At 37.1% G+C, this 17,068-nt stretch overlaps 1 protein-coding gene across 5 annotated transcripts; it reads left to right on the top strand.

The window, feature by feature from the left end:
* Window positions 1-16,257, top strand: LOC117629974 (protein NO VEIN-like). Of its 5 annotated transcripts, none has more exons than XM_034362687.1 (13): window positions 1-647; window positions 1,401-1,738; window positions 2,488-2,833; window positions 3,896-4,000; window positions 4,801-4,996; window positions 5,272-7,019; window positions 7,548-7,760; window positions 8,065-10,329; window positions 11,528-11,640; window positions 12,884-13,286; window positions 13,367-13,681; window positions 13,874-14,131; window positions 14,505-16,257. In XM_034362687.1, exons 1-13 carry the CDS (start codon window positions 180-182, stop codon window positions 15,627-15,629), a joined length of 7,893 nt encoding a protein of 2,630 aa, XP_034218578.1. In that variant the 5' UTR covers window positions 1-179; the 3' UTR covers window positions 15,630-16,257. The 5 variants fall into 5 exon arrangements, with proteins under 5 accessions (XP_034218578.1, XP_034218562.1, XP_034218556.1 ...); XM_034362671.1 differs by having other exon boundaries at window positions 2,488-3,163; window positions 11,531-11,640; XM_034362665.1 differs by having other exon boundaries at window positions 2,488-3,163.
* The last annotated feature ends 811 nt before the right edge of the window (window positions 16,258-17,068 follow it).

The following is a 17,068-nucleotide window of genomic DNA, read 5'->3' as shown; positions in this document are numbered from 1 at the left end:
AGCATACACTGAAGGAACAGAGCTTTAACCTAATTACAGAAAAAACATAAAACATCCATTGAAACAAAGCTCCTGGGGACGTAGATGCTTCTGGGTGCAAACCCTGCAACTCCCTCCAACAATAGACAAAACTCAGTACACCCGGCTTTTTCCTTCTCTCACTCTGTTTCTTCCTCACCATGTACGGACGCCCTTCTAGCTCCTCCGGCGGCGCATGGGGTCAGCCGCCGCAACCTCAAGGCACTAATTTCTATCTCCAAAACCCCATCAATTCGTCGTATATTTATCCTTCAAACACCCCCTTTATACCCCACAATGCCCACAACCCCTACCAAAACTTCCCTCCTAATAATTTCCCAATCCAAAGCCCTAAGTTCCCTGTCCAAAACCCTGGATTTAATCCTCCTCCACAGCAGTTTTCAAACCCGGCAGGGTTTCGGCCTCCGAACTCGAGAGATATGCTCGAGAGAATCGACCGCGCCGTGGGGAAGGCTCGCGACGAACATGCCGCTGCTGGAGAGAACGTCTCGGCGTGGAAGGTCTCGCAGTCTGCGCTTCTGATGCTCAAGGTTGATTGCTGGAGCTCTCTGGGGTTTCAAATGCAGCAAGTGCCGACTTTGCACCGCCTCATGCTCACTGAAGGGAAGGTAATGGCACCTCATGCTCTCTGCCCTTTTTTACTCTCTTCTTTTTGCTTTTAAAAATCAAGTTTCGTTAATGCTTTGTTTGGTTGCTAAGAAAATGTGGGAAAAGAATTGTAATTGATATAAGAAGAGAACCTTCATTTATAATAAAATACACTTGGTTTGCCTGTTAGGAATTTATTGAAAACACTTCGTTTTGGGAAAAACGTACTTGATTGTTTAACGAACGTTTTTATTATTATTTATATATATGAAAATGGAATTGATGATGATTATAAGAGATGCGAGCTGATCTTATGGCATCATTAACACTGCATATTATACACAAATGGTCCCCGTCTTCAGCTCTATGCTTACATGCATAGATATGTATAAGCAAGCGCAAGCATGGCATGAAGTAACTGCCCCCGCTGGGGTGGGGGGTTTTAAGAAGTTATATTTCTGATTTGGGCGAGAGCTACTAAGGGCTTGACCCTTTTGTAATGATTGTGCAAATCCAGGAGGTTATGTATCACCTATCATTTGTTGCCTAGGCTCTAGGGTCACTATACTTATCAGCTGTTGTCTCAGTCATTTCAGTATAAGATTCCATTTTATAAAGTAACAGAAGCAAGCACAAGGAACATGCAACTATTTATTTTCTCTTCTTTTTTCAACCAAATGAAGCATGAGATACAATGTTGAAATTTTATGTATTTTATCTTATGAGGTTTGTGTTTCTTTATTTATATTTACTTATTTTCTATTGGAATTTAGATAAATGCATTTATCCATTGTTTTGTTGGGGCTCGAAGAATTACTTCATTGTATGATTTGGAAGTAGCAATCTGCAAGAATGAGGGAATTGAGCAGTTTGAAGAGCTGGGATTGGGCCCTTTGTTGCGGCATCCACTTGTTATGCATTATTTCTCAGTGAAGTCTGATACAACTGAAGTATTTAAGATAACTAGTGGGGAGATGATATCTCTACTTTCTGAGTTCATGGATACTTGTGAAAATAAAGATATTAGGGTTGAAGAATATTTAGATTTCATTGTTAAGAAGCGATCAGTTGCAAGCAAGGAGGCACTTGGAATACGAATTCACAGCATGTGGTATGTCACATTTTTGCTTCTACTTTTTGGTTTAAAAAAAAAACTATTTTGTAGATAGCTCAATACTGAACTTAGAACTATATTGGCAAAGGAGACCTCTTTTTATAGTACTTGGTGTGCATAAATTTGATGTCATATTTACTTATTTATAAAGTTTTTCATGCAGTAAAAGTCATTCTAATGTCCATAAAGAGCATGTGGAAGTCAAAATTTCATCTATTATGGATGTTGAGTTACAAGGATCATGCTTGTGCTCATGTTGAGTTACAGGGATCTTTAATGCATGCTTTTGCTGATGTACTTGCTTCTTTGAAAAACATTTGATGATGCAGAAGCTATTACGTGCACAGTTTTGGGTCTTGTTGATTATTTCTCGGTCCTAATTTTAAATGCTCCCTGTTCACATCGTTCTTGATGAATGTCCACCCCTCCTCTTAAGTTTTCAATTAAGTTCAGTCCAACATGATATACATTTAAACAACCCAATCTCAAACATTATATACTGATCGTGTTCTGCTTCATTCTGAACCTTTATGAGCTAGGTGGTATGGTGTGGCTTGATTTCACCTCTGTGTGTGTGGGTGTATCAATGTTAATTTATCACCAAGGAAATTTTTCAGTCATGACTTAAGTTTTCTAAGGGGTCAATCCAGTGTCAAATCATGTGTTCAAGTCATCTCATTTGTCCTTTTTCAGTTATATAATGTAAATTTTAATGACATTGATTGGAGCAAACTTTATGATAACAGGATGCATATTTCTGCCATCCGGAAAGCCAGGAATCTAGAAATTTCCACTCTAAAGAAATTGGAGAAGGCATTTCAGCCAAATTCAGATAAAAAGGATAGGAAGTTTCCACTTTTATCTGCAGAGAAAAAGGAGTTAGACAAACGTTTCAGCACTATTTCTCAGCGCGTTGAATCGTTTTCCCCCATACATAAGGATTTTTGTGGCAAGCACATTAGATTTGATCCTTCAAGCTCAGAGGATGAAGGTAGGGATGATTATTTATCTGAAGAGAATGATGAAAATAATGACCATGTAACAGGCAGTCAGGTTAACTTCTCATCACAGTCTGTTAAAAGTTCTGACCGAGTGAGTAGTTGTCCTTACCCGTCTGTAATAGAAGAGAGGAGAAGGCTTGGGTTGAGCCAGCTTTCTCCAGCTAGTGGCAGCCAAAAGCACAATGATAGTAGTGGGTCAGTTAAAAAGAAAAGAAAATCTGAAAACATAAACAGTGCAATCTCCATGCCCCACAAACTGCGTAAGAGAGATAAGGTACAAGATGCCCTTCCAATGGAAAATGGCAGGGAAACCAATGAGGTTAGCAATTTGCCTGAAAATGATCTTTCAATTGACAATAATGATTTGAGGATGTTCATTACAACCTGGAAGGAGGCATGTCTGGAGTACACTGTGGATGAGGTATGTTCATGCTCTTCTTATGCTATGTAAACAACTGATTATATGGATGAAACACCTGTCAATAGTTGGTATCTATTTATGTAATGAATTTTAGTTTGCTACATATTTGCATTGTTCTTCAGAATATTTAATGAATTTCTATTGATTTTAATGTATAATGATTTTACCAAATTCTCTAAGTTTCAAATATTTGAAGAAATATTGTGATTTGGAATGCACCTCATTTTCTGACCTGAAGTCCTGATATTTTTTATGATTGATATTTATAGCGAATTGTATTATGGGGAAGGTTAGTGATATAATGGAAACCTTTTTGGGGAAAGAATTGGAGGTACTTGCTGATGTTTCTCATGTCCAATGGGTGTTGACAAGATTAAGAAATACATATAGAATAAGTCTTTCATTTAGATTATGTGTTACCTTGCTAAATTTTCTTCATTATTTCTTCCTTTGTGGTTTTAACTAAGCCTTAGTATGAGTGCTATAAATTATTCAGTATGATATGAAGTTGTAGCCAAGATGGGACTGACATGAGGTCGTTCTGGTACTATGGTGATAATGGCTGAAGAGGTTCATAATTTTATATATTGAAATGCAAGGCTTAGAATAGTCGATCTGGGATTTTATATTCTCAACAATTTGATTAATGTTTTAACAATTTTGCTGATGTTGTTTTCTCTTTATTTATTCTAAAAGTATCGGGTTTCAGAAAATATCTTCTGATTCTTGTAGGTACTTGATAGGATGCTGCAGTTTAATAATACTAAAGCTCAGAAGAGAAAGAAAATCAAGTCAATGTTTTCATTGTATCCATTAATTGGATTACTAAATGTTGCTGTAAGTTATTGTGGTCTGTTTAATTATCATTTTTTTTGTTTTACATGTAGTATTTTATTTTTGTGCAGAATTTGTTTATCATTCCATTCCTGAAGAAATTAAAGTATGCAGATGCATATATGTTTATGTTATATTTGTGTGTTTTGGTGTTTTAACTCTCATTATAGATGCACTGACTGGGTAATGTTGTTTGGCTATTGTCTTTGTTGTCGAATGGACTGCTCATCCTTGCTTGTTGTAGTTCCTTTTGTTTGTTCTTGATAAAAAGTGTGTTTCTTATAGTATAAATGTGTGTGTGTATTTATGCATACAAAAAGCAAAAGTCAATCTTAATATATGCTTATGCTTTCAGTTTTGGTTTTCCTATCATGGATTGAATACATTTAATTACCTTAAATCCTTTAAGGTAAGTTTCAGCTAAGCCTTTATACTTAAAAGAAAAGGTGCTACCTGAGACTATAGAAAGGATACAAGAAAAGAACATAATGTAGTTAATAATGGTTTTAAAAAAAAAAATGATGTTATGCTTATAGATGTCATATTATAGCCCATGTATATCGTGTTGAAATCATTTTTATGTTGTTTTTATCAATATAATATGTACTGCTTGTCTGTAAACGTATGTCTCTTTGACAATTTTCAACAAAATTACTTAACCCAGGTACTCAACTTGTCTTCCGTTTGTTTGAATTCTCCACAATATTGCTAAGTTTAATATTTCATTGAACCAGGGCAATCCTTTAATGTGATGCAATAATACCTGATCACTTGTACTGAAGTTGTTACTTCCATTGTTGCAGGTCTCATCTATCAAATGTGGAATGTGGGATAGCATGTATGACACATTCCAAACCATTGGTCAATATGAATTAACTGACAGTATTACTGATAACTGTCCCGAATATGTGAACATAGATGTTGAACCAAGTACTAAAGATGAGCCAAGAATTAAGGATCCACCAGTCATCAATGAACGTATTGTTGAGCACATTCAGAGTAAGTAATGTTGCTTTTGTATTTTTTTTTCTTTAAACAGAATTATGGCATGTTTACTTACCTGGATCGAGTATAGGAATAATTTTGATTCCTGAAATACCCGGCATTTGCTAACATTTGGTTATTAGAATTATTTTAATGCCCGACTTCTGATGCGTTTACCAATATCTACAGAATAAAAAATCATGTGGGTTCCAGTCCCTCTTTTTTTATTTTTTTTATTTGCTCTAATGAAACTTATATGCCTTATGGTGCTTTGTAATTAAATTTCACAGGTGTTTCTGTTGAGGACATAATCAGGAAAGTTACCATGTATTTCGAGAGCGATCAAGGAAAACATAACAATGGTCAATCACTTCTGGAGAAGATTTTTATCTTCTTGAGGAAGCTTTGCAATTGCGAGGTTTGGTTGGTGAAAGAATTTTGTGTAAAGGAATTTAAATCCCTTGGTTATGGGGAGTTTTTGATGTTCTTAGAAAAATATGCTTGTCTACTGCCACATGAGCTGTGCAAGTTCCTGACTGGTGACTTGAGTGGAAAGTGTCCTTTCGAGGTTTGCATGCTCCAGCACCATTTGGTTGTTTTAGTATCTCAAGCTTTAAATAGCTTATGGGAGGATGAAAAAGTTACCAAACAAAATATATTGTTGCTGCTTAGGAAGCAGTTCCCTTTGGTTTGTTTCAAAACTATCGAAAATGGTTCAGTGGAAGATTTCTTAAGCATAGTGGGAAAACATAAAAATGCTGCGAGTTCGAAATGTGTTCTATTTTCAATGGCACTGTGTGGAACTAGTTATGCTATAGAGTCATCATTACACATTGAGAATGTCCTGTGGAAAAGAACTTCGGTCAATACTGACAGTGGCCAGAAAGCAAAGTCCCATGAATCTGTTACATCCAAGGATGCAATTGAAGTTTTACTTACAGCACCAGTGATGTCAGATTTAAATTTATGGTCGCATTGGGACCTATTGTTTGCTCCCTCTCTTGGCCCTCTTGTACCATGGCTATTGAATGAAGTCAACACAGATGAACTGTTGTGTTTGGTGACAAAAGGTGGAAAAGTGATTCGGTTAGATCATTCAGCTACCGTGGATTCATTCTTGGAATCTGCACTTCAAGGATCCTCTTTTCAAACAGCAGTGAAAATGTTATCTCTGTTTTCACTAGTTGGGGGAGAAAAACATGTCCCTGTGTCGCTTTTGAAAATTCATATAAAACATGCATTTGAAGTAATTCAGAAGAATTATCTAGACGATATAGAACTACAAGACAATAAGAATTCCATTAATTATGGAAAAGCACTATCTGGACAAAAAATGGTTGGTGAAGTTGCTACTGGTAAATTCTGTAGTAAATTACACAAGGACTTGAGCAAGATGAATATTGCAACAACTGTTATATCAAGATTTTTCCTTGAATGTCTTGGGTATCTACCTGCAGAATTTCGTTATTTTGCCGCTGATGTATTGCTTTCTGGGATGCAGTCTGTTGTTAAACATGCTGCTTCAGCTGTTCTGAATGAATGCAGCCAGTCAGAGCAACGTCTCATGCTTCATGAAGTTGGGTTGTCTCTTGGTGTAGTGGAGTGGATTAATGATTACTATGCATTTTGTTCCAGTGATGCTACTGGATTGTTCATATCAGGGGCTTCATGTTTCAATGCTATTAGGTATGAAACAGGGTCAAGCTCAAAGAATATGCAAGATGTGTCAGATAAGTTTTCCGTTAGGGCTGATGAGCAGAAAGGCGGATGTACTGATATTTGTTTGAAGGTTGGTGGGGCAGAAGCCTCTGATGCTAGTATTGGCAGTGGTTACACGCAACATCCTACTGAGCTTAATGAACATGAAGATGCAGCCCAGGTAATTGAGTCAATCAGGAGAGATGAATTTGGTCTTGATTCAGGCCTATCAAGTGTTGAAAGTATCATGTTAAAGAAGCAGCATGCTCGCTTAGGGAGAGCTCTTCATTGTCTTTCACAGGAATTGTATTCACAGGATTCGCATTTTCTTCTTGAGCTGGTAAGGGTGCTCTCTTTTGTGTCTTTCATTGTGCTTAGTGCAGTCATCTCCTCAAGGCCTTTTATTTTCCTTGTTGCTAAATTGTACCAATAGTCCCTGAAATATTCCCCAATTCGCATGTTGATAGAGAGAGAACCATATATAGGTGTAGCCCCACACTACACCCAACAAACTAAGAAATAAGTGGGGAATGAGGATTGGATGTTTTGAACCTAGGACCTCTTACAAATAAATGCAAGGCTTAGAGCTCAATGTGGGATATACTCTCATATATATATATATATATATATATTTTAACGAAAAGATGAAAATTTTATTTCACAAGAGAAGCTGTACACTAAAGTTATTGTATTTGTCCTTCCAACAATATATTGCCAATTATTATAATTTCAATTTGGATGATCTTTATATGTTTGATACTATAATTGAGTTTGAAGTTGAAAACAAGCCTTTGATAAGTACGTGATGTTTTATTTCAATTTTATACATCCAATCTTTGTGTATATTTATTCTTCTTTATTGCCCCAGGTTCAAAATGCTGATGATAATACCTACCCAACAAATGTAGAACCAACTCTAACATTCATTCTTCAAGAGTCAGGTATTATTGTTTTAAATAATGAGCGAGGCTTCTCTTCCCGGAACATTAGAGCACTTTGTGATGTTGGAAGTTCAACCAAGAAAGGATCTAATGCTGGATATATAGGGCAGAAGGGCATTGGTTTCAAATCAGTTTTTCGGGTAGGTCGCGAAAACACTGCAGTTATCACTTTCACTCTCTCTGTCTCCTCTTCTCCCTCCATCATGTCAAACCGTATTTATTCTTTCTTGATTGTTTGCTGCATTAAGTGAATTACCTTGTACAGTCATACTATCATTCGAAATCAGGTCTTGTTACACGGGTCTTTGGTTTAAAGGTTTCCTTGCTGCTATGAATTGTTTGTTGTAGCTTGGAATGAAACCTCTCATCTTTATTTTGCTGTTCAAGGATTCATTCCCTGCATTGATAACATGCTTTCATTAATATGTGCACATTGTTCTGCAGGTCACAGATGCTCCAGAAATTCATTCTAATGGGTTTCACATCAAGTTTGATATAAGTGAGGGTCAGATTGGTTTTGTTTTGCCAACAGTTGTACCTCCCTGCAATGTGGACTTGTTTAGTAGGCTTACTTCTAGTGACCATGATCAATCAGATAATAACTGCTGGAACACTTGCGTTGTTCTTCCTTTCAGATCAAAAATATCAGATGGAACTGTCATGAAAAGCATTATAAATATGTTTTCAGATCTTCATCCATCTTTATTACTCTTTCTGCACCGCCTCCAGTGTATCAAGTTTAGAAACTTGCTTGATGATTCACTTACTGTCATGAGAAAAGAAATTTTGGGAGATGGTATTGTTAAAGTTTCACATGGGAAAGAGAAAATGACATGGTTTGTAGTATCTCAGAAATTGCAAGCAGATTTTATTCGTAGTGATGTACAAACAACAGAAATTTCAATAGCATTTACATTGAAGGAATCAGATAACGGTGATTATGATCCAGATCTTGTCCAGCAGCCTGTTTTTGCATTTCTTCCTCTTAGAACATATGGACTGAAATTTATTCTTCAGGGTGATTTTGTCCTTCCTTCATCTAGAGAGGAAGTGGATGGAGATAGTCCCTGGAACCAGTGGCTGTTGTCAGAATTTCCTGGTTTATTTGTCAATGCGGAGAGATCTTTTTGTGCTCTTCCGTGCTTTAAAGAGAATCCCGGGAGAGCTGTGACAGCTTATATGTCCTTTGTTCCCCTTGTAGGTGAAGTGCATGGTTTCTTTTCTTCTCTTCCACGGTTGATTGTTTCTAGATTACGTATGACAAATTGCTTACTTCTGGAAGGAGGAAATAATGAATGGGTTCCTCCTTGCAAGGTCCTAAGAGGTTGGAATGAACATGCTCATTCGCTTCTTCCTGACAGTTTACTACGGGAGCATCTTGACCTTGGATTCTTGGATAGAAATATAGTTCTGCCAGATCCACTTTCAAATGCAATTGGTATTGTGGAGTATGGACCCAAAGTTCTGCTTCAAGTTATGGTATCTTTATGTCATACACAAAATGGTCTCAAATCAATGGGGTTGGGTTGGCTGGCCTCTTGGCTAAGTGAACTTTATGCCATGTCATTCAATTCTTCTGTGGAAGCTTCTTTTGATCCGAGAATACAAATGGAGCTTATAGAAAACCTTCGAAAAATTCCTTTCATTCCTCTTTCAGATGGTACATATGGTGCAGTAGACGAAGGCCCAATTTGGTTACATTTTGATGCCTTAAGCAATGGCCTTGAGGCTCAGGATGGACTTGAGTCTTTCCCAAATTTATATGCGAAACTTCGGATCGTAAGTCCTGCCCTCATTTCTACAGTGTCTGCAGATATGTCATCCATGGATGTGACAGTTGACAAACTCACATGTATGCTCTGTAGAATTGGTGTCCAGAGGTTGTCTGCACACGAAATTGTCAAGGTACACATCTTGCCAGCTATATCTGATGACAGAATTACAGATTGGGATAAGAATTTGGTGATTGAATATCTCTGCTTTGTAATGTTCCATATACAGTCGAGCTGCTCTGATTGCAATGTTGAAAGGGAATACATAATCTCAGAAATACGAGATAAAGCTTACATATCAACAAATTATGGCTTTAAGCGGCCTTCTGAGGTATCAATTCATTTCAGTAAAGAATTTGGAAATCCTGTGGACATAAAGAAGTTGATTAATATGGTGGATATAAAGTGGCATGAGGTTGACATCTCCTATTTGGGACATCCGGTCACAAAACCACTCCCATGTGAACTGAAGAAGTGGAGGGAATTTTTCCAGCAAATTGGGATAATGGATTTTGTCAAAGTAGTGCAAGTTGAGAAGGCAATTGCTGATATTTCTGATGTACTAGTTAAGAATGTGATTTGGGATAAGGACTTAATTTCCCTTCGATCAAATGTCACAGATTGGGAGTCCCCTGAATTGGTCAACTTATTATCTCTATTGGCCAGAGATGGAAACAAAAAAGGTTGTGAATATCTCTTAGAGATTCTTGATACTTTATGGGATGATTGCTATGGTGAAAAAACTACATGTTATTGTGCTTCTAAATCTGAAACAGACAGAAGGCCCTTCAAATCTTCATTTATAAGTAGCATCTGTGATGTGGAATGGGTGGTATCAACGATGGATGATGTACTGCACTATCCTAAAGATTTATATCATGATTGTGATGCAGTGCGCTCGATTCTGGGGGCATCTGCTCCATTTGCTATCCCAAAGGTTAGTTTGATATTACTACATATAAGATTAGCTTCCCTTTTTTCTTTTATTACTGAATTTATTATTTAGCCAATATTTCCCAACAGATTTATCAGATTGAGACTTTCTCTAATAGAATGCATATGTGAATTTGAACCAAATGCGGTCAGTAAGGCTATTTTGTTTTTTCCCCTCCCTTTCATAATAGATCTAAGGTTCTGTATTCATCCCTAAAAGTTATGTGCAAAGAAATTCATCGTTTTTGAGATCACAAAAGATCCTTCATAGTATCCACAACGCCTAGATAATCCTTAACCAACAAAAGAAATTCATTGCCCGACCCACGCCACTCCGACCAAGTGAACAACCTGATGCAAATTTGTAATATCAAAGAATAAGGAAAAAAGGAATTTGATAAGGACACTCACCGTCACCTTTGCACAGAGCTTATATAAGATCTTTAACCTCAAAACAGACTAACACAACACCACCATCTTCGTCATCAAAGCCAAGTGCCAAGTGAAGCACAATTGTTTGGTATTTTACCACCAAACAATTATGGCATATTTGATGCTAATGTGTTGAACAAACTCCAAGTCTCATAGAACACAAGAAGCATATGCACCCATAGCTTATTTATTCCAAATTTTAGGTTATGGCACCATCCATGGGAAGCAGTTGCTATGGCCAGGGTTTGGAGTCCATGGTGGTTATTTGGTTCTTCGTGTGTTCTAATGTCTGTCATCTTATGGTTAATATTGAGAGTATGGCTCATATTGGATTGTACTAGCAAAAGGCTGTCTTTCACTAGTAGAAGTTTTGTGATATTGTGTGATAGTTTGATTTCTGACTGTTCTTCCTCTTTCTTCTTCCTATTCTTGCATCTTTCTTTTTCTCTCTTAACTTTTCTGCGTGCACTTTGTTGACTTTAAAGTCAGGTCAGTCAGGTCTAGAATGTCACCCAAAAAAAAAAATGTCAGGTCTAAATTCCGCTCCTTTGTAGCAATCCCTATCATTTCTCCATCATGAAATGAGTGCTGCACCTCAAAATTATTTTGCAGCTCTTGCCTTTAAAAGGCCTACTGTTTGATTGTTTCTAAGTTATATGAGACAAATATACTTTTAGATATGGTAATTACAATTTCAGCTGTTTAAAATCTTAAATCTTCTTTAAAGCTTCTGCTTAATCTGTTGTGCTACAAATTTTTATTTTTTGAAGCAGGTTAGAAGTGAGAAGTTTGTACTTGATATTGGGTTTAAGACAACAGTTTCCCTTGATGATGTTCTGGAGGTCTTGAAGCTATGGAGACGTGAGAACCCATTCAGTGCCAGGTATGTGTATGATTATGATTATGATTTTTCCCTCATAATGTTTGACCTCATTTATTTGGGAGTGATATCATTAGTTTCTGTTTGTACATTGGATATCTTTTGCTAATTATTGTGGTCCACCAATATTATGAATACTAATAGACAAGAAATAAAGTTGTTGAACCAAAAGCAGTGGTTCTATAATACCGTTTGCCTTTTCGGGCATTAGATCCACGTGATTGGAAGGTACTTTTAAGCAATGTTCTCATCAGGGGAAAAATATAAGCCTTAATGTAAAATAAGTACCCTTTCAAAGATTACTAAGAACTATTGGTCATGGTGACGGCGAGAGTGCTTATCAAATTCCTTTGTTCCTTATTCTTTGATGCCACAAATTTGTGCCAGGTTGTTCACTTGGTTGAAGTGGTGTAGGTTCGGGCCATGCATTTCTTTTGCTGGTTAAGGATTATTTGGGTGTTACAGATACTATCAAGGATCTTTTGCAATCTGTATGTAGTCTGGGTTTCACTTGGGTTTGTTTGGATAGAAGGAAATAACAGAACCATTGATGATAACGTGGAGGACGTGATTATCTATGAGAAGTAATTAGGGTCTTAGCATCTTTATGGTCGTCACTGTCCAAGCATCTTCATATACTTCTCTCTTTTACCCAAAATAAAAAAATAAAATTTATTTCCCATAAAATTCCCAAAAGTGCTATCTGCATATTTGGTGCTCAAGGTGCATTGTTATCTTTTCTTAGACTCAAATAAGCAAAGGTTACTTGGTCAATGTTAGATCAAATTCTTTATGAAGAAATGTCGATGGCTAATATTTCAGATGTTCTGCGTGATCTCTTGGTCAATTTTTTCTATCTTAACCAAGGTTGCATTAATACTGCCACTTGTTTTATGATGTCTTTACTAAGATGCTTTTCATAAGGTTTCCTCTCGAAAGTGCCTTTTATCCTATACATTTTAATCTTAAATGATTGAAAATTATCCTACTTCCTTTCAAATCATTCTGTCCAGATTCACTTGTAACTTTTTGAGATTGAAAAAGGTCACCTGCAACCAAAACTATTATTATTTTCCATCGTTCACAGAATTTTTATTATTATTAGAAGTATATCTTCTGATACCTTGGGTTTGCATTATCTGTTACACCATATGAAATGTTTATGCACATTTATTCTTCTATTTGTTTAATTTTGCATGATGCCACACATTTTAAATGCTAGTCTTTTTTTTTTTTTTTCTTGCAGCCTAGCACAAATGTTCAAATTTTACACATTAATCTGGAATGAAATGGCTGCTTCAAAGGAGAAAATTGCAGAGGCTTTCCATTCAGGACCTTCTATCTTTGTTCCACACACATCTAGCTTCAGGCATGAGGATGTGGTATCTGGTACATTGTTGTCCCCTGAAGAAGTGTATTGGCATGACTCCACTTCCTTTGTAGACCAAATCAGGGAGATTCATCGTCAGTGCAGCTCAGCAGGTGTTACTCATGGCCCCTTGAATAAGACGCTTTGCAATTTCTACCCAGGCCTTCATGACTTCTTTGTTGACGGCTGTGGAGTACATGAGACCCCTCCTCTCCGGAGCTACCTTCAGATATTGCTGCATTTGTCAAATGTTGCTTTGCCTTCACAAGCAGCTAATGCAGTAAGTAGTCAAGTTTAGATTAATATTACAATTAGTACAAGCTGCTCGCTGACCTAATTGTTCGGTGTTCCTTGTCTCAGGTTTTTCAAGTTTTCCTGAAGTGGACTGATGGACTAAAATCAGGATTGAGTGCTGAAGATGTTGTTTACTTGAAAGATTCGCTTACAAAGATTGAGTGTACGGTGCTTCCTACTGTACAGGATAAGTGGGTTTCTGTACATCCTTCCTTTGGTCTTGTGTGCTGGTGTGATAATAAGAAATTAAGCAAGCAGTTTAAGCACTTGGACTGCATTGATTTTCTGTACTTCGGTGAATTGAGCAAGGATGATGAAGAGATGCTATGTACAAAAGTGTCCATCCTCATGCACACTTTAGGGATTCCTGCTCTTTCAGAGGTAAGATATCTCTCTATGTGCGCACGCACACACATGTGGGTAATGCAAGTAATCTTTAAATTTTCTATGCATTATTATGAGATATGACATTGAGCAATGCATTATATTACAAAATTCAGGATACATATGTTGTCCATCAAGGTGAACCAATCTGTACATCTGGATTCCTCTTACTTGCTCATTTATATGCAGGTTGTAACTCGTGAGGCAATATATTACAGTATGGAAGACTCTAGCTTTAAAGCTGCATTGCTGGATTGGGCTCTTCCATACGCACAGCGCTACTTACATGGTGTACACCCAGATAAATATTCTCAACTCAAGCAGTCTGAATTTGATATCCTGAATCACCTGCAAGTAGTAGTTGTTGAAAAGCTGTTCTATCGGAATGTTATAAAGAGTACTGGAAATGAATCCAAGAAGCGAGTTAAATGTAGTTGTCTTCTGACGGTATGTTGCTTCATCCTTCATTGAATGTGCATTCCTGATCATGTGTATTTTAAAATGGTTTTACTTCAAACTGATTTCGAAGATCGCTGGAACCACAGTATATTAGCTTTCTGCTAGAATACTAAGAATTAGCATTTGAAGCATATCATGCTGGTTACGTGGTATGCATCGCCATACTTTGCTCTGGTAAAGAATAAAGCAAATAATATGTTTTCCAGGAGAGTCTCTTTTATTCAAATTCTGTTATCAAATTTCTAACAGTTTCATGATTCTGGAAGATTTTTCCCCAATTATGTACAGTACTTGGTGTGATGAAGACATGCAAATTTTATCTCTCTTTCATACCCTTATTCCTTTTATCTTATAAATGCAGGGTAGCATTTTGTATACAACACAAGAGTCAGATTCTCACGCATTATTTATGGAGCTTTCTCGTTTGTTTTTTAATGGAAATCCTGAACTACACTTGGCAAATTTCCTTCATATGATCACAACCATGGCAGAGTCAGGTTCAACTGAGGAGCAGACAGAGTTTTTCATCTTAAATAGCCAAAATGTGCCAAAGCTTCCTGATGGAGAATCTGTTTGGTGCCTTTCTTCTGTGCATTCATTGATAGAAAGTGATAAATCACTTGAAACAAGTTTCAATTCACCAGAAGTAGATGAGCAAAACAATTGGAAATCCAAAAGTAAAGCACGGAACTGGCCTCCTGTTGATTGGAAAATTGCACCAGGGTTTGGGTATGCGCGTGCCAATGGTTTTAAGACACAGGCAGTTTCACAGCCTAACACCGCCTTACAAAATAAAGTGTGGGATGATTCTGAAGGTATCAGTAGGCAAACAGATGATTTAACACCTATTTCAGTTGACACTAATTGGACCATTGAAGGTTGTTTGGCAACAACATCTGCGGCTTTTGTTTTGCCAGACTCCAATCATCTGCAAGAACATTGTGGTGAGGCTGGCAATGAGGCTGACTTTCCAATGCATATGGAGTGTAATCCAGTTAGTTTTGATCTTGTGTCTGACCCATCTGACTTTGGCTCATCTAATTTTAGCAAGAGAGATCAGCTTAGATTTGGTACACCCAATTCAACACAAGCAAATTTAACTGGGAGGCTAGGTGAGCTTGTTGCTTTTAAATACTTTGTTCAGAAAGCCGGCAAATCAGTTGTGAAGTGGGTCAATGAGCATCACGAAACTGGGCTACCATATGACATAGTTATAGGGGACAAGGAAAACAATAAAGAGTTCATTGAAGTTAAAGCAACCAAGTCAGCAAGAAAAGACTGGTTCGAAATATCAATGAGAGAGTTGCAATTTGCGGTTGAGAAAGCTGAAGCTTTCAGCATTGCGCATGTCATTCTATTGGGTAATAACGTTGCAAGAGTCTCAGTATACAACAATCTGGCAAAATTGTGCCAGCTTCACGAACTGCGGTTGGCTGTCTTGTTGCCTGAGCAGCAGAGGGAATTTTCCATCGTGTCCCAATCGTAAAAAGCACTTCATGGTGGTCTAAACCTGTTTGAAATCGACTTGGCCAAAAGATTATAGCTAAATGCAGCTATGCATTTTGGGGACTACATTGCATGCTCAACCAGATTTTACACATCAAACTGGTAGGCCAGTCCAGTTAATTTGCAGACGAGTTCTGCTTTTCTGGATGAAACTTAGTGTGCCGGAATTGGACACCATGGAGCTGAGAACGGCATTCTAAGAAACTCCTCGTTTAAATTTTAATATCTATGTGGTGTAGCGACTGTCAGCCAGGATTCTTCATATTTAATCGAAGAATGGGAGTCGCCTCTGTGGTTGTATGTACAATGGAAAAGAAATGTCTCATGCAACAATGTGGGATCTGGGTCAACTTTTCAATCAAATGAAATTGTATATTTACAAAACTTACCATCTTTCTCTTGTGTCGAATAGATGACAGCTTCGAGCAAAAAAGAGAGAGAATAGATAACAGCTATTTATTAGGTGCCGTCAAAGATGTACAGTTTATTTACCATAATAATATAAGAAAGTTTAGACCTCGGTGGTTGACCACCCTGTTGTTATTTTGACTGCCAGGCGCTGGTTCCTTCAACTGGCTATCTCTTAATGAATATTTTTATTATTTTTATTGACATTTGTCAACATATTGATGGTTATTCTAACGTAGTAGTGTACATAGTTGGCCTGAGCCCGGAGGATGTTGGAGGTTGGGTGTCGATGATTGTTGGTTATGGTGGGAATGAGGGGATGCTGTAGGGAGAATAGAGGAAGAGGACATCGAGGCTTGGTATGTCACATGGCAATTTCTTATTGGACCTTAAAGTAGGTTCACTGCGAGAATAAACGTGAAAAGATGTTTTTTTTAGCCCTTCACCTGAGGGTGACATTTTAGGCACCTTCTATAGTGCATCAGGTGCACCCATGCCCATTTGTCCTTTATGATATTTTCAAAATTTTTAAAAAATTGGTTACCGGTTATACAAGTTATCAAGTTTTCACTTTTTGAAAATGCAATTGCATAAGGGTCATGCAATTATTCCTTTTCTGTTTGGCAATTGGCATATGATTAGATAGTAATTTACAGTAGTTTGGATATGAGAGTACCATAACATTGTAAAAGGATCCTAAAACTTATAAGTTACAAGATTTAGGTAGCGATTTACAAGTTTTTGAACAAGGATTACAACATTAGGGTTCACCTAATCCATAATGTTGTAAACGAAGTTATCAAGTTTTCACTTTTTTAACAATGCAATTGCATAAGGGTCATGCAATTATGCCCTTCCTGTTTGGCAATTGGCATATAATTGGATAGTGATTTACAGTAGTTTGGATATGAGAGTACCATAACATTGTAAAAGGATCATAAAACTTATAAGTTACAAGATTTGAGTAGTGATTTACAAGTTTTTGAACAAGGATTACAACATTAGGGTTCA

The sequence above is a fragment of the Prunus dulcis genome, chromosome 1 (genome assembly GCF_902201215.1).
Source record: "Prunus dulcis chromosome 1, ALMONDv2, whole genome shotgun sequence".
In the NCBI taxonomy this organism is placed as follows: Eukaryota; Viridiplantae; Streptophyta; class Magnoliopsida; order Rosales; family Rosaceae; genus Prunus; species Prunus dulcis.
This window is presented reverse-complemented; position numbering and strand designations above follow the sequence as displayed.

What these genes read in the sequence shown, in the direction of transcription:
- LOC117629974 (XM_034362665.1), top strand. Translation starts at nt 180, where the DNA reads ATGTACGGACGCCCTTCTAGCTCCTCCGGCGGCGCATGGGGTCAGCCG. An exon ending in TCATGCTCACTGAAGGGAAG is followed by an intron (nt 648 to 1,400) that starts GTAATGGCACCT and finishes ATTGGAATTTAG; the next exon opens with ATAAATGCATTTATCCATTG. An exon ending in TGGAGTACACTGTGGATGAG is followed by an intron (nt 3,164 to 3,895) that starts GTATGTTCATGC and finishes TGATTCTTGTAG; the next exon opens with GTACTTGATAGGATGCTGCA.